This window comes from Phalacrocorax carbo, chromosome 12 (assembly GCF_963921805.1).
Source record: "Phalacrocorax carbo chromosome 12, bPhaCar2.1, whole genome shotgun sequence".
NCBI lineage: Eukaryota > Metazoa > Chordata > Aves > Suliformes > Phalacrocoracidae > Phalacrocorax > Phalacrocorax carbo.
In genome coordinates this window covers 9,553,358-9,575,367 of record NC_087524.1, presented here as the reverse complement: position 1 = coordinate 9,575,367, position 22,010 = coordinate 9,553,358, and the positions used below count along the sequence as shown (strand labels likewise).

Sequence of the window (22,010 nt, the reverse complement as noted above, 5' to 3'; positions counted from 1 at the left end):
CGAGCTAGTGAGGTACCCCTGCTAGTGAGGTATATCCCTGCTCCATCCCAGACAGCAGCCTTGGGAAGGGGGTCAGGAAAATGAAGGCATGAAGCTTTCAGGGTAGTGCTGCTCCAGGCAGATGAGGTGTCCAGGATCTGGGGACTGCAGCATCTCGTGTGATGCCACCACTATGTCACATGCCCACTGCCAGCCAGGTCTGGAGCAGATGGGAGCCATGTTGTGTGCAGAGGAGGAACTTGCAAGACCCTATTGAAAAAGACCCTCAGAGATAGATCAAATACTTTCTTTTGATCATGGCATTGTTCAACCTGTTCATTGTTCAATGGTTTTCAATCCCTTTCTGTCACTCTAGACAAAACTGTTATTTTTTCCAGCCCTGTCAAAGAGAGGGTGAACTGACGCTCTCTGGTCTATAAATGCTGTTTAGTTGTCCTTTCATTAGCCCTGCTCAGCCAGGGTGGCTGGTGCAGTGCCACACAGATGCTGTGTACATTTGACACAGTATCTGACTGCTGGGGCAGCTCCGAAATCCCTCCCATGTGTACTCAGTGGGTGGAGGGCAGGCTGCGGTGTGCTTTGCCTTAGGTCCAACTAGACTGTGTTTGTAGCCAGGACTACACCGCCTAAGCCGTATTTCTGCAGTATGGCAGTCTGTGATGGCTGTGTCAACATGGTGTTACCGGTATGTAAGGAGATTCAGTGAGTCCCAGTAATAGTGACACTGATCCACTGGTGGGACTCGGTCTATTCTGCGCTCCCAGTGGTGTCTATGAAACCAGAAGAGTCGGAATAGGTGGGATTCAGAGATTTGTTTCATGCAAGTGGTTGATGTGGTAACAGAGGTACCTCCAGCCTGTTCCCCTCTACCCCTTTCATCAAGGAAATATTGGCTAAGCTCACTCCCCAGGACGTGCGCTATCAGTCAGTGAATAAACACAAGGGATTTGTGTTGTGGGTTAATTCTGCTGCTGGAAATCAAACCCCATCCATGGTCAGATGACATCTTTTTTCTTGGAAAGGGACCAAGGTTAAGAAGACAAGGAAAGCAGGTTAGTTAAAATATGTCAAAGTCTCTTGAGTGTAAGTAAAGTCTATAAATAAAAGCCTTTTAACTTGGAAAAGAACTTTAGAATGATATGGTCAGGTTCAATTTAGTCCAAATACTGCTTTATGCCTTTAAGTTGTTACCAAGTTTTGGTTCAATTGCAATAGTTTTATGGCTTCAGTGTAGCGGGAACAGTTGCAGCCTTTATGCAAGTAAAGCATTTCCCCTGAAATGTTTGCAGCGAAGACTGCCGTATTGTGCAGGAACCTGGGAGTGAAACTGCCTGGAAACAAATAGCCAGGGAGGTGACCTCCTCTAGGTCTTTTCTGTCTCCATTCCAGAGAAACTGCACAATCTAAGGATTTATGTCGTGAACAATGAGGGGATTTAAATGAGGTTTAGTTTAGCATTCTCATTAATGAATCCTCAAACTTAGTAATAAAAGATGAACATTTTTACTTATTTCCTCTTAAGCTGCAAGCATGTCTGATTCAGCAGCGTCTTGAGATGATTTGTCAGGATGAGAAAATAAATTACATCCCTCTTCCTCTTGGGATTAATAGGGAACTAGAATAATCCTGTACCCATAATATTATTTCAGTTGGGTTTGCATAATAGCCTGGAAATGGTTGTACTTGATGCAATGCTTTGTAATGATGATGTTTCATCCTTTGAAGTTAGGTTAATTCATGTCACAGAGTCAGACCCCCCCAAATAATAAACCACATATTATTATTTTTTTCCAGTTTTTCCTAACTAGCCCTCATTTTCTGATCCAAGTTTTACTATGGTCGATTAGTGAGTGGATTTTAATGCCATTTCTGCATATATCCAGCACCATCACAGCCAGGAAAATTCCATCTCACATTTGGTGAATTTACATGTCAGCGTGGCTGTGTGTTTAGGAAGATCCTGGTGTTCCTGAGGAGTCTTGCTGCGTGTGTGCCTCTGTGCTGCAGAGCATGAGTCCTTCCACCAAAATCACTGTAGTTGACCCTCTCCATGAGCCAAGGTCTTCCGCATGCATCTGGACCATTATTCCTGGCTTACATTAGGGAGAGTGAGAGAAATCAGGCCCCCTATAATTACTTACAAGCTGCGAGCTAGGCACATATGTAAATATTTTTAGGGTCACAACTTAGCTCTGTATTTTGAATATACTTCGTAATTGTTCTTGAAGAGATTCAAAATCCCACCCGTAAGTGTCTGCAGCATCGAGCGTACTCAGCCTTGACCTCTGCTCCTGGTGGTATCTTTGGATTTACTGTCGACTTCAGCAGGAGCAGTCACAGCGGGTCTGAGTGCTTCTGAAAACCCTTTCCCTGTGTTTTTCTGTATAAAGCCCATCATTGTAGCTGCCAGATTTTATGACACTAGGGTTTAAAACAACTTAAGAATGAAATCAAACGGATAAAAAGGCTAAGATGTAATAAAGCTAAGTGAAGTGAATTTGCTTCCTTTCTAAGACAAAGTGACTTTCACAAGGCTTTAATTTTCTCTGGCCTAAGTGGAAAAGCAATCAAGTTTGTTTCGTTCTGCACATGCATGATGGGCATGTGTCAATTCTGCTCCTGTGAAGCACTGGAGATGACGTCCCCCACCCACCACCACACATGGGCTTACCCCAGGCACGTGGGAACAGGTGAGGGGGGTGGTGGGGGGCTGGAGCTGACTTAGGGGGCTCAGTTTCAATTTCTCTCTGTCCCCCAGCCATAGGGTGCAATCTTGGGAACCATTAGTTGAGCCCATGTTTAGTCATTAATTCTGCCCAAGACTTGTTCCTAGTTCTCCCCACTGCCAGAGGTGCCTTACAAATACAAAACAGAAAATCTGGGGACTCAGGTGGAATATAGAGGGTCCAAGTCTGAATCCAAGCTCAGGCTCTTTTTTTATTGGGAAAAAAGAGAGACAAACTAGAATTGCCATATCTCCCTGTGGTGTTAAAAGAATAAACCCATAAAACATTGTGTAGCACTCAAATACTGCAGCAGTAAAGTCCTTCTGTAATTACCTGTGCCCGACTGGTGCCCTTATTGCCATGCTTAAAGCCTCCATGCTCACATCTGTTTGCACATGTTCTCTGGAGCAGGGTGGTCTCTTGGTGTAACAGTGATGGTAAATGCTTTGTTCTTATGGATTAGATTATTCCTTACCAAGTTGTTCTCTGTTTCACTGGAGGTCGGCTGTACTCATCATCTTTTAGGATTTTCTCCCCCTGGGCCCCTTTGTTTTTTTGCAATTAAACCAGATCCTTTGTTCCATCTTGTCAGCAGATAGGAGCGTTCCTCCAGGCAGCTGTGAAGACAAAAATGTGTGGGCAAGGGTGTTGCCTCTCTCTGTGGGTTTCTGCTCCCCTTCTCCCATCACCAGCTCCCCGTGCCTGACACTCTCTCTGAGAGGTGGTCGTGTCCCCTCTATACAATCCACTCCCTGGTTCACGTCCTCTTGAAAAAAGAGTCCAGATGTTATAATCCTCTGGGAAGCCCTAAAACTGGCAGGATTTTTGTATTTGTTTCCCTCCTCCTGTTTTATTTTCATAAGCCTATAGATTGGCTTTATTTCTCTTAAAGGTTTCTAGGCTGGAAGACTGCTATTCAACCGCTTTTAATTAAAGCAATATAGGGAATTAGGCCTTTCTCAGGGGTGGTTCTTGTGATGGCTATGAGTGTTTTTGTTAGTTTTCCTCCCTTCTGAGCAAATGCATGGAAGTGTGAGTTGGAGCTTAAGCTTTTTAATTACCAGGGAGTAAATTTACTACATTAAATGAATGTAAGTGATTTCTTTGCAAAGGAAAAATTGGTTCTTGGTTGCTGCTGTGTGCCATAGCATAACTAAGAGAGGATGGTTCACTGCTGCATCTTCAGAGGACAGGAGGGTGGCGAGTGCAACGAGGGAATATGAGTTTGGGCATCAAAGGGCTGTGGCATTTGGCAGGGGCAGCTCATGGTGATCTGTGGCTTTTGCAGTATGGCATGAAGGAGGAAAGGTAGTGGGAGCCTGGTCCCTCCTCCTGGCAGTGCCCGTCTGTTTCCCAAAAGAGCCTGCTTTAGATTAGGCTGCCCAAGGCACAGTTTCTCTTGACATTGGTACCACACTGAAAGAGCATGGGTGTAGGGCTGAGAGCGGCACAGGAGAGCAAAGTACTGCTCTCCCCAGGCAATTTACAATCTCTCACTCCCTTTTTGCCCTCCTTCAAAGCAGTGCTCTCAGGCTCATAAAATGCAGCCTCATGCAAGCAGAGGCTGTTGCAGACAGGGTGTAGAAGCCTTCCATTGGCATATGGGGATCACAAACCATGACTTTCCTGGGTGTTGGTGAAGGTGGTGAAAGCATCCCTCCCAAGAACATGATTATTTTGGGTGAGCAAGCAAAGGGTCTCAAGAGCAGGTCTCTGGATGACCTAGGGAAGCAGCTGGCTTTTCCGCCTGGAGTGTTCGAATTATCTCAGGATAGTTTTACAGCATGAAAGACTCCAGCAGGAAATTTTCAGAAGAGCCCAAGTGTCATCTGACCTCAGCTCCTGTTTTCTAAAGTGTCAGCGTGTTCCCGGTGTGTGTTTGTGTGTGTGTGTGTTTGGAAATTTGACTTCTGTTTCAAATTGGTTAGCTATTTTAATACAATGGAAGGAAAGCTATTACCCTGAGTGTCAAGAGCATCAGTACGCTTGCAGGAAAACCTGTATTTACCCATGGGTCCTTGGGGAGGGGGATAATCCTCTTCAGTCTCATTGACTTCTGTCTCTTGCTTCTGTCCTTGCACGTTGCTTGTCGCTGGCACAAAGACACAGCTTCTCTTGGCTTCCTCAGCCCCATGAGACACACGTAGGACCTTGTGGTAGTGCAGAGTAGCCAGCATGGATGTTTGGCTCCCTTTCTGAAGTCCTTTGCGTTCATCTCAATGCCAGCACTTGACGAAGGGGCCGTCCCCACCACGCTCCTTTCTTTTATTCTCTCATCTATAGCCTGAAATGGTTCGCTGTCACCCAGAGGCTCACTGATGCTGCATATGTTTCTAATCTTGTGGCGTAGCTGGGCTGGGTTCTCACTCACAGCAGTGAGACATTGGCTCTGATGTCACTCAGTTTCGTTCTGATCCGTTCTAGTCCTAGGGCGAAACTCTGCTCTCATTAATGGCTTTTTCATTCAGAAATGCGCGCTTCCCTTTCTACAGTGTTTCCCTATTGCAGTGCCTAGAAAGGGCTAAGAAAGAATATTTCTTTTCACCATTTGCAATGCCTGGGGTTCCTCGGGGGCGCTGGGTTTACTCTGTGGTTTGTTACTAATGCAGGTTTCCTGGGGGTTATAAGATGATCTAAAGCAACCTGACTTGTTGAGCTGACTCAGAAGTGACCCTCCTGAATCACTACCAGGCAGCTGAGCTGTCTGAAGGATTGACTGCAGGGGATTGATCTGCTTGCCGTTAAAAATAGAATGTTCCGTATGCCTTCAAAAATGCCAGAAATCAGTTAGATTCTTTGTTTTGTGAATATTTTCAAAAAGGTCATCTCAGTACCATCTTCTTCAAGTAACAGTTATTTAATTAAACTCCAGTGCATTATCTGAAATGCACCTGTCTTGTCCTCTTCGCACGTGAACAAAAATTAATAAAATATAAGTTAAAATAAACAATGTGGAAACCTGTGTCATCCAAAGGAAAGATTTACAAAAAACACCTGCTGAACTACAAAAGAAGCACCTGTGAAAAAGACACATCTGGTACTTTTTGTGGGTAAATAACATGAAAAAGAAACTTGAAACAAGATTTGTGTATTGACTCAGAGTGCTCTAAGGAACTGCTTGGGATTCAGATGGCTCTGCTTTCAGAGGAGGAAAAATAAGAAGATTGGAAACTGCATACTTACGAAAAGATCAAGATGTGTGTATAAGATAAAGCTTGACACAGCATCAGCGCGTGAATGGAGAAAGTCCTTTTAATCCCCTACACTCTGGACAAGGTCTTTAACAAGTGATCAGGCTTATTGCGCATAATCCTTTTCCCCCTGTTGGTCTGTGTCCTCTTGTTCCTCTCTATGTCCCTTCCTCATCATGTCAGGTTCACCTTGGAGAGCAAAGCAATTTGTCATTACTTGAGTGTGTTCTGAGGTAAATTTACTGAAACCAGGTGAAATGGGGAAACAGTGGTGAATCAGACCTAAACTTTTCTTCATGTCCTAAATATGCTGAATGTGTGTCCTCCTTACTTGTAGTGTACTGGAGAGGTGATTTTGGGTTTGGACTGCCTGAGGAGGTGAGGAGTCTCTATCTTTGGAGGTCTATAGCTACAGGTTAAACAGACTTCTTCAGTCACACCATAGGCAGAGTTGACTGTGCCATGAACAGGGGTAATGGGTTTGCTGGTTTTCTGAGCCCTCTTCCAGTGCTGTACTTCTGTGATTTGGTTATTCAGAGCCATACTGTGAAAAGATTGTGGTGAAGGTTAATTCAGAGTGTGTAGTAAATGCGCATTAAGTGTCAGTAGTTTGTGGTTGTAAGGTCTTGGCCTCAAAAAGAAGAATTTTAGGCTGCCCAGTAGTAGAAACTTATCAAGATCTGATGTTTTCCTAAACTGCTCCAGGTTTTTAATCCAAACCCCATGATTTTTGGACAAGACTCTGATTTGTAACTGACACCAGTATAATTCATGTCACCACGACACCAGTCCTTCAGCTGAATGTGCTCTTTGAAGTGTACATGTATGAATATTGCATTCAGAAGATCTCATGTTACAGAGCAATCATTGTAGCAGTTGCAAGAAATACTTTTTATTTTGTCTGTGAGGAAAAAGCCCAATCTTTCAAGTACATTTGCAACAACATAGTTTTACGTAACACAGCAGGTAATACTCCCTTGTGCATCGTGTGAGTGAGTGCTGTGGAAGGCTCTGCTGCATGGTGTGGGCTGTTGGGTGCTTGAGGAATTCCTCTGCTGGGCTCCACTGGTCCCTCTTCCCTTCTCTCCCCATCCCATCCCTTCATACGCAGGACCTTACCAGTGTCTGAATCTTACCTAACATTGCTGCGGCAAGTGCAGCATCACCAAGCTGCTGAACAGGCAGCCTTTAATGCTGCGTATTTCTTGCAGTCAGCCAGTTTTGAGGTATGACCTGGATTTTGTTTTGCACAGGTGCCCAGTGTTAATTCAGGTGCTCGGCAACCTCTCTCCTATGTATTAACTTGTTCAAAAGCCACAGTGGAACTGAGCATTTTAATTATGAACAAATTAATGTCGGGGACTGTCTTGTGTTTGTACAGTGTCTGGGATGGTGGGTTTCTGCTCTAGGAATAAATATTTTCGAAAATATCTTCAGGTTCCTTGCAGAAGGACTGCTTCTCTCCAGCCATCTCCCCCTGCCCTCACACCAGTGGCTGGGGAGTGACACTTCCACTGTGTTGATCCCGAGAAGGGACCCACTCTTACCCTGCCCAGGGAAAAAGTGAGGGCTTGTTCTGCTCAAATCAGCACGGAAAAAGTATTACACGGAGTGAGGCTGAATTCCGTCCAAACATAAATAGAGCAGCATGCCCCAGAATATCTTTTCGGTCTAGATCTTGCTTAGCAGTCGAAAGTCCCAAGTACCAATAAAGTCACTGACTAATGAACATTACTCAGTTCCTTTGGGTGCTTGGCTAGGGGCACTCATAGTTTCCAGTCATACGATTACTCCTTTTTACTTTAAGCCATCCTGTTTTCCTTTGGTCTTTCAGCCTTAAAGAAACATTGCATAACTTTGTGTTCTGCTTCTTAATGGCAAAGTCAAGGGATCCCAGAGACACAGATCTTTTTGGCCTCCTTTCTTGCTACCTGGAAACACCTTCTTTATCTCTGGTGCCAGCTGAAGTGTTAGTTTTCTGGTCTATTTTCCCTCACCTTTTCTGAGCCTCTCTTTCTTGCCTTTTTCCACTGGAACTGAAAACAAAATTGGGATTTTTCAAGCAGAAGTGTGTCTCTGAGATACCCAGTGGAGATGAATCGGCACCAGGACATTGACTCTGCACACTGGGTATTTGATGAGGAGAGAGGAAGGTTATCCAAACCTGAACTGAAATTTGGCAAATTGTCTCGGTAAAAATCCTAGGGAAGGCCAGGCTCAGTTTCTGGGCAGTTCATTCTTGAGTGCCCATGGAGGTATAGAGAACATCCAGCCTCCAGATGAGTCATTAGCCGGGCACATGGGGAACTTTCAATGCAATTCCTTTTGGGCTCTTGCAGGAGTTTACCTGCAGGAACAAGTGTCTGCGTTGTACACCCGAATGACACCTGTGAGTCCTTGAGCTGTCATCGATACCTTGTCCCGCGTCATTCAGAACTGCAGCATGGCCCCAGTGTTTAGTCACCTTCAGCATCCAGTCATGTCTCTGGGGACCTCATGCCTGGTGGTGTGCCTTTGGACGGGCAGTGGCTCTGCGGAGAGGTCTTGCACTCTTGTATCAAGTGGAGCTGCTGGTGTTGTGATTTCAAGTATGCAACCCATTGCCTTAGCTAAATCACTCCTGTTTTACCACTAAGATACAAGTACACATCAAAGGGAGGACCGTGAACATTTTGGGTACAACCAGAAACTTGTTTCGCACCTTCAAATCAGAGCATGGGTCTGTGAAATGGTGGCTTGAGCTGCGTTGCCAAGTGCGGTCCTGAGCAAAGCCGGACCAGCTGTTTCATCCTGGCTTGGCTCCAGGTGAGCTGTGTATGTCCACTGGTGGGGAGAGATGTGTTGCCTGCTTCTGAAATCTGGCCTGAGTGTTTCTCTTTCACAGAAGTAACACTGAAGTATGCTTGGACTATACAAAAGGTGCAACTGAAATTTACTGGGAGGTAGTTTCTGCAATAATTATCTACAATACCTGACATATACCACAATCCAATTCTGTGGATGTGCCATGCTGATATATTTGACTTATTTCATTGTGGGCATTGCATAAAGTATCACCTGTCCATGAAATATCTCCATCTTTGGAGTCTAACACAGTCAATTTTGGATGGCAACACTACACCTCAGATTATGAGTAGGGATAAAGGAGAATGCCACGTCCAATTGACCATGGCAAATCCAATTCAAACTGCAAGGGGTTATTTTTCCTCCCATTAGGCAGAATGTGATTAATTTCCCATGTGGAAAATTGTTCAAGACAGACGTGCTCGTAAATTATGGCATAAGAGATCCTATTACTACAAGCTCCATCAAAACCTACTGTGCCTCCCAAAATAGCAATAAGAAGATAATTATATTAACAGCCTTTCTTGTTATTTGAAGTATGACTGACATAGGCTGTAAGCTTATTTTCTGCCAGATTGGAGCCTTCATGTAAGGATGGATGCTTTAGCATTTGTGGACATTAATAATAATCCTTGGTTTCTGATATTTGAAATTAAAAATTTTACAGGGAAGTTTTTAAAATAGGGTATTGAAAGCCAATAGGTGCAAATGAGCCCACAGTTTAAAACGATGCATCCTCTGGGGATGAAGACTTAAAAACTTCATATTAAAAAAAGAAACATGGTTTTACCAGCAAGGATTCTTGAAGGATCTGTTCTAGAGTCTGCACTGTTCAACCCAGGTTCTGCAAAAGAGGGTGTTAGTGATATAACTAACTTAGCAGATCACAAAATTTACTTAGGATACTCAAATTCAGAGCTGACTGCAAAACATTGCAGGAGGATCTCATGATATTGATGATATTGTGTTGGTAAGCACAAAGCAGTGCTATGGGGGGAGAAAAAGGATCATTGCAATCTAGGAAGGAGATTTAAGTAGTTCTGAGGATGTTTCCATGAAAACTGTAACTCAACAGTCAGCAGCAGTCAGAAAGCCAAAGGTGATGTTAGAAAGAATTAGGCAAAGAATGGAGAAAAAACCCCAGAGCTTCAGCTGCGGAAATCCATGATTTCCCCACATCATGAGTACCATGTGCAGGTCTGGTCGTTGCCTCTCAGAAAGGGTATATAATAAAGTAAGGTTCTGAGAAGGAAGACAGAGATGATTACAGAGGTAAATTGGCTTCTGTATGGTGAGAATAAATAGACTAAAATACTTCAGTCTGGAACAAAGGTGATGGTTGGGATAGAGTAGAAGTTTGTGAAATCACAAAGAATTTGAGAGAGTGAGGAGGACATGATTATTTTTATTTCTCAGCATGCAAAAACCAGGTGCAGCCTGTGACATTTGGAAAGCACACTTAAAGTGAGCAAAAGGAAGTGTGTAATCACATGCCATGTGATTAAATTATGAAATTCATTTCCAAAGGACTCTATAGGGACCACAATATCTGTGGGTTCAAAAATGTACTAGAGTAGTTTCTGTAGGATGGAGCCAACACTGGTTGTCAAATACTATTTTCTAATTCTGAAAAAGTCTAACTACTGATGTGCAGGAGTAGGGAGTGTGTATCAAGAGAAGGATCCCATTACATATGCCCTGTTCTTTAATTTTTTGCCTGTCTTTTACTGGCCACTCTTGTAGACAGGGAGCTGGACTACAGAGATCTTTGACCCAACCAAATGCAACACTCTTACATCACTGCAACAAAGTGGACTAAATCTTCTGTCCCTTTTGAGTGTAACTACCAGTGAAGCTGCATTCTTGAATTGCAGCAGCTACACAGGGATGATGATCCTGCATCTAGAAGTGGAGGAGATGGCATCTGTCCATTCTTGACCTTCTACTTGGAGACCACAAGTCTGCAGGCTGGGCCACCTCAGAGGGGTTATCTGAGGTACCCAATAGTGAGACTTTGTACCTCTGGCCAGCCCTCTGTAGCACTGCACACCAGGTCACAAAGGCAAACAGCGTTTGGGGAGTTGCCATTCCTGTGTGGTGGGAGAGAAAGACCTGTTTGTTTGGCGGTGTGGATTTTGTTAGCAGTCAGTCCTGTTTGGCTGCTCAGTGTCTCTGTGGCTTCAAATGCAATTAATCAGGGCCCGAAAGGGTAACTATCAGCTCACATTCCTAATTCAGATTTCTGTGCCTGTTCGTGTTACATGAAAATAATGTTTTATGCTCCTGGCCCAACAATCCTTATTAAAAATAAAAAATAACAAAACATTAGTTTCCAGTCCACCTTTTTTTTTTCTCCCTCAGAAATGAAAGAAAGGGAAACGAAAGCATGAATAGTCCCCAGGTCCTGCTGTCCCCTTGGCTGAAGGCACTTTTCCTTTCATGGGCAAATAATTGCTTAGAGCATTAATCCCTGAAAAAGGCTTTTTATTCTGCAGTGGGCGAAGCTGTTGACATCTGACAGTGCCATTTCTTCCTTTGATTGGGCCTAGGCACCTTGCTGAATCCAGGAGAAGGTGGCCCTGGAAAGCTGGGGGTGCTCAGCACCCTCCACCCTGAGCTCCAGGGCAGCAGCTCAGTCCTCCGGGGTGCTCTCACACCCTTAACGCTGTGTTTGCTTGCACATGGTAGAACTGAGAGGAATTTTTCAGAGAGATTGTCCTCAGACGTCTTCTGGTGTCACCAGGCACTGCTGGTGCTAAGTTGCATGTAAGCGTAGTTTAGATTAAGTGGCCTGAGCTGGAAATGGCTGAAGTGCTCACACATGGAGGAGCTGGCTGTGAAGGAGGCTGGTTATCTGATAAGTAATTATAACATCATTTCCCTGTCCCTGTGCATTGGCTGAGCTGTGGTAACTGCTGGTGTGAGTGCTCTTAGTCGTGCAGCCAAGGTGGAGCAATCTGAGTGAGCTTTGCTGTCTCTGGGAATCCAAGTGTCAGGACACTGGCTCATGTTGGTGCAGGCTGCATTCACCCACGTGGATCACCAAGTCCATTGCCTACCAATGGGTAGCTGGGCATCCCTCAGCTGGGAAGGGGCAATAAGGGTGGCTTCATGGTCAAGAGTTAAAGATGAGGTGCTGCTGGATGGCATGGCCACAGGCCTGACCCAAAGGCGGTTTTGTCAAGTGATGTGGCTGGATCGCACATCCCAGCTGGGTTATTGCACTGCAAGCACAGAGGAGGCAGGAGAAAGCGTGCAGGTCCAACTTCAGAGTCAGCACAGTTTGCTGCAAGCATGACCAGTCAGCCCCCCAGTGTGCTGGAAATGAAAGTGCCCATCTCTCTTCTGTAACACACAGAAATCAGCCATCCCTGCCTTAAAGCACTCACTCATGAGTCTTTGACATCAACAGTAGCTTTATCTGGGATCAGAGCGGGCAGAGAAGAAATCCCTACCAGAGATAGTCTTAATGATAGAAAAAGGTAAGACATACTAAAAGGACATGTCTGGAACCAGAGAGTAGTGCCCATGGTTTGACATGGTGTCTTGGTCTGCAGATGAGCTTCCTGACTCAGAGGCTGGCCCGCTTTGGTCTGGTTGTCATTCACTGGCTTGCTTCTGTGCCTGTCATTGTCTACTGAAAATTCAGCTTAAAATTAGTCAGAGGTTTCGCTTGGAAGACTCCAGGAGAGCACTTCCTTTTGGAGAGAGAACAGTGCTCTGTTTTGCAAAGCACAGGGGATTTAGTTTCTGAATACTGCTCTCTGAAACCCTAACTGGTGAGTTCCAGCCTCTGACAAGCACAGACACCTAGTTATGTTTGCCGCCACGTTGTTTGTTTGTTTAATTTCTGTATTAATCGGTGCCTTCCAAATACCACAACTGCTCTGAGGAACACTGTCCCTGCCAATCTGACTGCTGAATTTCACCTCCTGTAATGTGGGACACGTGTACCTGGCAGCTGACTTAATCGAGGTCTTCCACAGGAGAGAATTTTGCCTAATTTGCGGCAGAAATCGAGGATTTCTTTTTGATTAGAATAGATGTTTGAACAGAAAGATTTTCTGGCCCCAGATGCCAAGGTAGATATATTTTCATTCTGCATGCAATCAGCAGAGGGATCTAGGGACTGGCTTTATTGCTTTCGTTAGTGTGTGCTCATTTTGTGACCTTGTGAAGCCACCTTTGCATCCCTGCCCCTCAATTTCTACCCGCAACGTTCCTATAAGAATATATGCTGTAGCACCGCGTTATTGCATGACCTGCCTCCTAGTGATAATAATTTTGATCTGCGTGGTGTAAGTGCAAATATTATTTTGTTCACAGCTTTAGTTCTCAACCAGCTTAAGGGTGGAGTCTCCCAAGCAGTGTTATTGCCAGTCACGCCAAAGGATGTGGCTAGGACCTTACTGTGCTTTTTTCCAGTGTAGTTTGGCAAGGGTGTGTTGCAAATCCATCTCCCTCCAGTGACCTTGCTGCAAGGCTTTCAACCCCAGTGGATGTAGCTCAAAGGCTCCTTGTCAGCGCGGTGGGTGCTGGCCCAGTGTCTGTGAGGTAGTGTCTTGGGCTTAGGGTCGCGCCAGCGTGTGCATTAATGACAAGTCTCGTAAGAACTTATAAGACAGTGCAAATGTTTTAATAGGCTCAATTTGTTAAGCCTCCTGCTTTAAAAGATTGAGGTGGGACCAGATCGTCCTTCCCTGAGGGTCCATACCACCAAGCGTCAGTAGAAAGACTCCTATTGACTTCAACAGACCCCAGTGAGGAAGGTGGTACTCGATGTGTTTTTGGGAAGAGTGGAGAAAGAGTTTAGTTAGTGTAGCTACAGGGCCATGGTCTTGCCCTTCAGGAAGAGTATTTTTCATGGTTAAGGTGGCACAAAGGCATTTGAGGGGCTCTTGCTTTTTCCTACCCTGGGGTCAGGAGCTGGAGTAGGTCAGATGATACAAGCATGTTCACCAGAAAATATGTGATACAAACAGGGACTGCTGATTCCCCAATTTGTTGGGCCAATGTACAGTGATCCACATTATTCCCACACTGGCTAAGGAATGAAAGTTACTCTTGAAAATAGCACTGCAGACTGTCTGCGGACCCCTAGTGATTTGGAGATCACAGGTTAGGAGCCACTAACTACCTAGGTGAAAGCAGGACATCGGCATCAGCTGATACAGGAGGAAAACCAAGTGTTTCAGCAATGAGATGCAGTGGTTGACATTTCTCTGATCAGTTTGATATAGGGTCTAGATAGTTTGACTGTTATTTAAGCCCTGACATTTCCACGTGTTAGAGGACTTGGGTCCTGCAAATTTGGAAACAGATCTTTTTGGAGGATGTTCAACAAAATGCAGGATGCAGTGGATGTGTAAGTGTGCAGATTCTTAGGGGAGAAGTATTCATAGGCAAGGGTGATGCTTTTGATCTGCATAGGCTTTCCTGTTTTTCTCTACCTTTTGCTCCCAGCATAGCAAAGACTGTATGCAAAGAGGGGGACACTCCTGCATCCTCTGCATGAGGAAGCTGGGCTGTTTCCTAAGGCAGTGTTTCTTGGATGTTTTGAAAACATGACCCTTTTTTGGCTCCTTATCTCTGTGGGACTCAGATCAGGTCAGTTCCTCCAGGTGTGCCAGTTGCCTGTGTTGCTGGCTGCAGGTATAAATACCATTCTCCCTCTCCCCTCGGTCAAAGTGACTGCTTTCTGCAATTAAAAGCAGTTGGCTGTTTGCAGGCTAATGTAGCTCTTGCAACCCATAATTACAAATGTGTTCACTTTCCACCTTGGGGAAGCCAAGCTGTGTAGTTCAAGGAGGCACCAATTTCACTGCAGAAATTGAAAACTTTACTCACTGAATCAACACTCCCAACATCTTGCAACCACTCACAGACTGAGAAGTTCAGTTTTAAGGTATCTGGGGACTTGTGCTCACACTGAGATCCTCTTGTGTGGGGTAGATGCTTTACTTTGCTGTACTCTGGAGGTAAGTTGGTTTAAGCAAGGTGATGGATCTCTTCAGGTTTGCTGGTTCCTGCAGACCAATGCACAGAGAGCCACCCCACAGTAAGAAAATTGAAAGGATAATTTTGTAGCACTTTTGCCTGCCCTTTCCAGACCAAACATTGCATAATCTGCCTGCACCATGATTCCTGCCTTGCTTTGGAGAAGTAGGAGATTTGCAGCTGGGGCAGCTGAAGAGGAGATTACAGGAGCAATGGGTTGTTTGGGTGATAGCAGCAGGGCACAGAGCGACATGAAGTAGCTCTTGGCTTATGCAAAACACTGTACAAACACTAACAAAGCTGTTAGCTTGAGATTTGCACCCCGTGGCCCCCATCTGTCACTCCTGAATTTCAACATCGGTGCTCGTCGCTTTTCTCCTTCTTCCAGCTGTGCCTGGTGCCATAGTCTGTACTAGCAAAGCTGTTCTAGAGCTGATGCTGTTGTCCCTGGAGGATAGTAGCCACCCCCACTGACAGTGGAAATCAGCCAGATTCAGAGGTAGGTCTTTGCTGGTGGGGAATCCAGCCTCGCCTCTTCCCTGTCTTTGGTTTCCCCTTGTAATTATCCACATCAGGGCATATTCTGCTTATCACTTCTAATGGAGGAAGATTTCTCTTCCTGGTGATATTCTTTTATACACACCATGTTATTTCCCATGCTTTATTGTTTCTTGGTTATTTTCTTTAACATTGCATCTTATGCACATTAAAAACAGGATCCAAGTGCAAAGGACACCCTCCCCACTATCCCCCATATCTCAGGGCAATACTTATATTGCGTGTGTTGGCTTTCCTGGCTGCCCCATCTGTCTCCATCACCTCTTGTCACCTTCCATATTAATTCCTGCTGATTAACAAAGGCCTTTATCAACTGGGGCTCTTTGGCAGTCAAGTTCAGCCAACAGTTGTGACTCTGTCACAAGTTTCTACTTATTAATAAGTCCTTCCCCCTCCTACCAGTGGAAACACTATGAATCATTTCCCTCCCTTTTCTTTGTCAGGAGCAAATACCATCAGTGTTAGGACCCTGGCACTGGCTTTCTGACCCCAGGAAATCATGGGTGAAACAATCCATGGAAACTGGGATCTCCATGTAAAAGGAGGACATTATTTTGTAAGGAACACACCTCTCTTTTGGCCACTGTCAAATTGCCGTCTGGTTGGCAATCACATGTACTTCCATGAGAAACATAATATTGTTCTTCTGTCCCATAGTGTTGTGTTGTTGAATTATCTGTTTTACATTGCAGGGTGGCACTGCATATTTAAATGCTCCATTTGTGAGTTACATTGTGTGACAGGTGCCTGAGAGTTTCGGGCAGGACCCTGAGGTGGATGTCACAGCTTAAATGGGTTGAGGGGAATTTGTGTCATATCTGATTACACGTCTGTGCTTCTTCAGTGTATAAAAATATTATCAGCAGCTGTATGTGAGGAGCAGAAGCCTTCATAAAAATACTTGAGCTGCAAAATGGTTTTAGTTACACTGGAGCAAGCTGCTTAGCCTAAAAGGAGAACCTGTAACTGTGTGAGGGCTAAATCCTTTCTTCTTTTTTACCAATGCAATCCCAGTGTAACTACAAAAAGAGTCTGATAACATCTCATAAGCAGATTCTGTCTCTGAGAAGTTGATCTTAGGCTGAACACCTTGATTGGCAATATATGTACAGACCTGGTACCTCCTAGGTTCTCAGGTGAAAAGAGGAGAGAACCAACAGCACAGTAACAAGAACAACATGGAGAGGCAGAAACAGGAGTTCTTCCCTGCTCTTAAGAGGCAGATGACTGAAAGAGCCTCCACAGCTGGAGCTTCTGTAGTCAGAGGCAGCGCGTCTCTTTTAAACATAAATCAGATGAGACATTACAGTATTTTTAATGTACCCATTAGTCTTCAGGCTGTCCACTGTTGAATATTTATCACATGGCTTGCTTCACGAAATGCCCTCTGAAGTGTGGTGACAGTACTTGAAGTAGATTAAATGTGTCCATCATCCCTTTGACAGTGGGTTTGGGCTTTTCCTAACCTCTGGCAGATGCTCCTTGCGTGAAACAACCGGTGTCTTTTAAACAATCCATCACCCAGACGTCCCTTGAAAGGAGACTCAAGCTCAGCGATCAGAGTAAGAGCGTGAAGTGGATCCGTTCTCTGGTAGATTAAATAGGGGCTAAACAGCAATTTCCCTGTTGCCCCTGCTGCAGCTCCCACTCACTGCCTGGCTCCAAAGAGCAGCAAAGCTGGCAGCTCAGGGCTGAGCCACTGGTACAGTGGTGAGAAGATCATGAAGATATCCCTAGAAGGTCTCAAGGCCTAGATATACAGCACCTCTCCTTGGCAGTGAAAGGCGTGGTTAGGAGATTTATTTTAGAGGCTGTCTTAGAGCTTACAAATCACCACTCTAGGGCAGTAGCTGCTGTGACAGCTGGCATCTGCTGTGATTGTGGGGCCGTATAGCAGATGTCCCCCTCCCTTGAAGAGGAGAGAGTGGATTCTCCTGCTAGGCATCCCCTCAGGGACTTCTAGTGCTTCTCTGCCTAGTGATGCCCGGTGCTGTCCTGACTCCAGACTCTGCTCCACAGTGTCACCAAGCCCACCAGGAGCTGGGCTTCTTCCCTGCACAAATTGCATCCTTGACTGTTACAAAGGATTTGGCTGTGGACCCTTCTGGTGTGTTCGGCACAGATCTGTAGGCTAATGCGATGACCAGAGTGTTGGGATGCTTTTAAGCCTGTTTGTTCTTGGGGTCCATAGCACTTGTTAAAATCTCTGCTAGTCTAAGTATGAGGTTATGCAGGAGTAAAGTGATATTCAGAAGATACCTTTAAGCTTGCAGAATCAGCAGCTGCCAGATTGACAGTCTCCTGCATAGCTTTATTCTTCCCACTTCGTGCACCCGCTGTGTATACAGGAGGAAACTGAGGTCTTGTGGGAGAAGAGGTGTGTGGTCGCAGAACTAGAGACTACATCTATATATATATACAGAGAGATGAAGGGATGACTTAAGATGTCCCCTACAATGCTAAACTTGATACTTTGCCTCTTATCCACATTAATTTCCTAGGAATAATATTTTCTTTAAAGAAAAAAAGATAAAAATAAATATTGTTATCCTGCATTAGCAGCAGGGCTGGACCCCTGTGTCTTCCCCATTTCTCTCTTTCCCAGTGCCACAGTCCTCAGAGTCCTTCCTAGCATGTGCCAGACCTCCCTTGGCCCGGTCCAAGCCTGGCACATTGGTGAATGAAATATTTGCACGAGGCAGCACCGTCCCGTGTAGCCTATAGCTTCCCATATGAGTCCGGGACAGACTTCCCGTTCACTTGCTTGCTGAGCTGCAGCATAGTTAAAAAGCTGCTCATCCTTCTGTAAAATGAGGGTGTAGTGCTTGAGGAGGCTTAAAAGAGCAGCAGTAAAATTCAGGAGAGAGGAAGCATCACTGTATATACTTGTATAGAAGTGAATCTCTTCCTTAGAGATGTGGAAACTACCCAGAGGAAAAGCCAAGTGGCACATAAACCACTACTCCACCCTCGCAAAGAAATTGCCTGGGCTGTTCTGCATTTGCTGGCCACCCTGGGACTTCCCAGCTTCACATCAGCACTGTGTGAAATGCTCCTTTCTACTGCCATCCTGAGGGCTCCTTGCTGGCTCTTACGTGCCCCTGCTGCTCGGCTGTCTGCCTGCTCTTTTTTTTCTTTATGGTGACCCTAACTACCTCCTAAGACAAAGCTTTCCATTAATAGGGTCTGTGTCCAGTGCACCCACTTGGAAAGCAGAGAGTGTACAGCGTGGGTCTCTCAGGTTACTTTCCTTTGCCAGTCCCATGGGAGCCCCTCTGCTTTCAGAGGAAGACCAGTAGAAATGGGGGAACTGGATAAAGCAGTAGTAACTCACACTGGATCTGCAGTTGTTTCTGCTGGTCGGTCATGATGGCTTTGCCCGAGCTTCTGTCAGTACAGTCTGTCTCCCCAGAAAAGAGGAGAACCTGGGCATTTGGGAAGTTGTCCCTCCTTAGAGGTGCTTCAGTACCCCTGGCAATGAGACTTCTCTGCCTGAGAACCCCCAGGATTTGTGAGGGGGTCCCTCCTTGCTGCCCACCAGAACTGGATGTGCTTGCAGAGTGTCCTTGTTTGTTTTCTTGCTTTTTTCCTTTGTTAACTGCTATTCCACGGTGCTCTAAACCACTCAGTCTTCTCCGGATCTCAGTTTTGAATGCCATATCAGACCGGGAAGCTACAGATCTTCCCCACAGTCCCCACTGAGCTGCCGTCTCCAGCTTCCAACAGCAAAGAGAAAATCTTCCTTTTTCTGAAGGGATAAAAATGGAAGCACCTTCTGGGCTTTGCTTCGTCCTAACACCGCAGTCATCCTGATATTTTCCATCTCCATTTAAGGACTGAATTAAGACTCATCATATCCTGGGGTCATTTTTGTCCTCTGTGTTTAATATAGTGTTCTTTATTAATTTACCTTGTTTCTTATGTTTGAGTCTTTCATTCATTATGTTACTTTAAAGACTGGGCCTCCCTGTAAACTGTCTTTTTAGGAAAGCTGAATTGCATTTACAGGAGATCTTTAATGTGATTAAGTATCTGGTTCCTTTATGTTTTTATATGGTCACCGGTTTGACTTTGGACTCATGGCTTGAACTGAAAACAGGAAAGCCAGAAAGTGAGAATGTTTCCAGAATGTCACTTTCTCTCTGCAGTATATTTATAAAAGTTGCAAATAAATACCAAGATCTCCCACACCAGCATTTCTGGAGCACAGAGAAAGGAACTAGTCCTTTCTTTACAGCTACCCCCACACCCCTTCCCCCCAAAAAAGCAGCTTACTCCAGTCAAGCAGTACAAGTACAGTGTGATCCTGGAGGCTATCAGAAATAGTAAGAAATGTTTTGGAAGTGCAGGTAATTCTTCCCATTTACTAGGCAGAGAAGCAGGAAAGCAGCAATGTTTTGGTATGGCCAAAGTTGGTTGGTGGAGGGATATGAAAGTGCCACTTTTTTCTCCAGCAGCTTATTGACTAAATTGCTCAAGCTCAGATGAATGTCTCAGACACCTATTGAAGATTTCCCCTGTGCTCGGTGACCGCGTGGCATTGCGTCCTACAGAGATGGCTCTGCATCAGCTTTATAATGAGATAACCACAGGGAACCCAGAGAGATAAATTTATGGCACTAGGAAACAGCTTTGCCGCACAGGACAAACTGTTTTGCTGCCAGAATTGGGGATGGACATAAACCACTTTCTCCTGTCTGAAACAAAAGGCTTTAACACCCGCCAGATTAGCAGCTGTGGAGGAAAAGACAACCAAAAGGGGCAGAGTCTGGGAGGGTTTAAAGCCTCTGCTACTGGACTGTTAAAGGCTGCCATTTCATTAACCTCTCAGCTTGTGCAGTCATGACAAAATCAAAGCCACATATTCAGATTTTGGATCTGATTTCATTTTCTAATCCATTTTGTTATCCCATGATCTATGGATGAGTATCTCATTTGCCTTTTGGCAGAAGTTTGGAGCAGGGGGTGGTATGTATGTCAGTGTTTTTTTCTAATGTAGACATCTCATGGACTAAATAATGCTGGCAGATACTGTTTTCTTCCACCACAAGGAGAACATGTAATTTATTCTTGTCTCATTACATTAAAAGAAATACAGCACAAAAGAAAAAGGGAAGAAAACGACCAAAAAAGGATATGAAGATATAATCCCTTCAAGCCAAAAAAATACCAACTGTATGACATCCTTGTGTGTGGAGAAACTCAGCTCCTAGATTATTTTGATAAACTTTGTTACAATCAATTTTACACAAAACCCAGCCGTTTATTTAATCTTAACTGCTTGCAGAAATGTCATCCAGTAAGGACACTGAGGTTATTATTTTTTTTACTTTCAAAAAAAGAGAGTTTGTTTATTTTTCTTCTATTATTTGGTTTCCCTCTGTAGATTTATAAGGGCTGTGTCACCAACAGCCTTGTATTTGCTTGTGAGCTGGCTGTGTGGTTTGTCTGCCTGCAAGGGCAGGAGCATTCACAGCAGAAGGCGGCTGAGTGGGCAGACATGGGGTGTAGATGGATCTCACATCCCACCCCAGCGATGCTCCCTGCGCTGCCAGCACGGATGTGCCAAAGCAGCCCCAGAGTAGAAGAGAGTCATAACATAGTGTCGGTCCATTCCAGGATAATGCCAGCACTCAAAGGGGATCAAAAGTTTTTGCGTTAGCTACAGGATGAAATCAGAAAAACTCCCTCTGCCCCCTGAGTCTCTGTGGTCCCCCTTCGGCGACGGTCAACGAGGTTTCACAGAGCTGCTGTGCCTGTGGCAGTTGTTGGCCGTGCGCCACATCTCCTGTGCAAACTTAAGACCAGCAACATCCAGCAGCGCGAGGTGCCACGCATGATCCCGTAATAGCTATTGTCCCACGTTCCTCCATTGCCTGGCCCTGCAGTGTGTTGCTGTGCAGTTTGCTCTGAGGGCAGGAACGGTCTGCTGCTCACACCTCCTCCAAGTGTGCTGTCTTGTCTGTCTTGTAGTGATGGGGGGCCGCAGTCGCACAAAGCTGCTGATGTGCGAACCTCTCCAGTACTGAGGCTTCTCTGCTGGGGGCATAACAGGGTTGCAGAGCTCAGCCACCGGCAGTGCTGACAGCTGTGGTCGGGACCAGGGATGAAACCCCATCTGCTGACCTTTCTGCTCGGTGCTGCTGTGCTATTCCGCATGGCAGGCGATGGCCCTAACCCTCCCTTTTCATCTGTTCCCTCCTCAGGCAAGATCCTGTTCCGGAGGAGCCATGTCCGAGACGTAGCTGTGAAGAGGCTGAAGCCCATCGATGAGTACTGCAGGGTAAGAGCTCTGGGGGAGCGAGTGGCAGCCCTGCGAGGTGGGGCCTCACAGCCACCACCATGCTGGGCTTTCCCTGCGGATATTACGAAGAGCTTCATCTGTCTTGAGTCCATCATAAGGGATGGTCCCTCGCAAACACCATCAGGACTAACAGGGCAAGTGAAACAGGCTGCTGTTTTCTTCCAGGGTCCTCACAGCATTCTACCCTGCAAACTTTGTGCACTGGATTGGTGCCTCTTTTACTCAGTAAAGACCATAAGCCTCATCTGCCTAAAGGTGGATTTTATTTGTACTTCAGCCTTGATGAATGCCGGAAGTGAGCAGGCAGAGAGGCACAACTAAGACGGCATTTTCTTGTGTTCCCTGCTCGTCTGTCCCCCAGTGCCGCACGAGGGCCGTTGCTGGCTGGTG

The 22,010-nt window shown here is 45.4% G+C and overlaps 1 protein-coding gene across 2 annotated transcripts in view; it reads left to right on the top strand.

Annotated features, from left to right (window-relative positions):
* SH3PXD2A (SH3 and PX domains 2A) overlaps nt 1-22,010 on the top strand; it is a 270,198-nt gene that overhangs the window by 88,041 nt on the left and 160,147 nt on the right. For both annotated transcript variants that reach the window (XM_064464085.1, XM_064464087.1), the window contains exon 4: nt 21,523-21,599. In XM_064464085.1, coding sequence (XP_064320155.1) covers nt 21,523-21,599 — 77 coding nt within the window. The remainder of the gene's footprint in view (nt 1-21,522; nt 21,600-22,010) is intronic.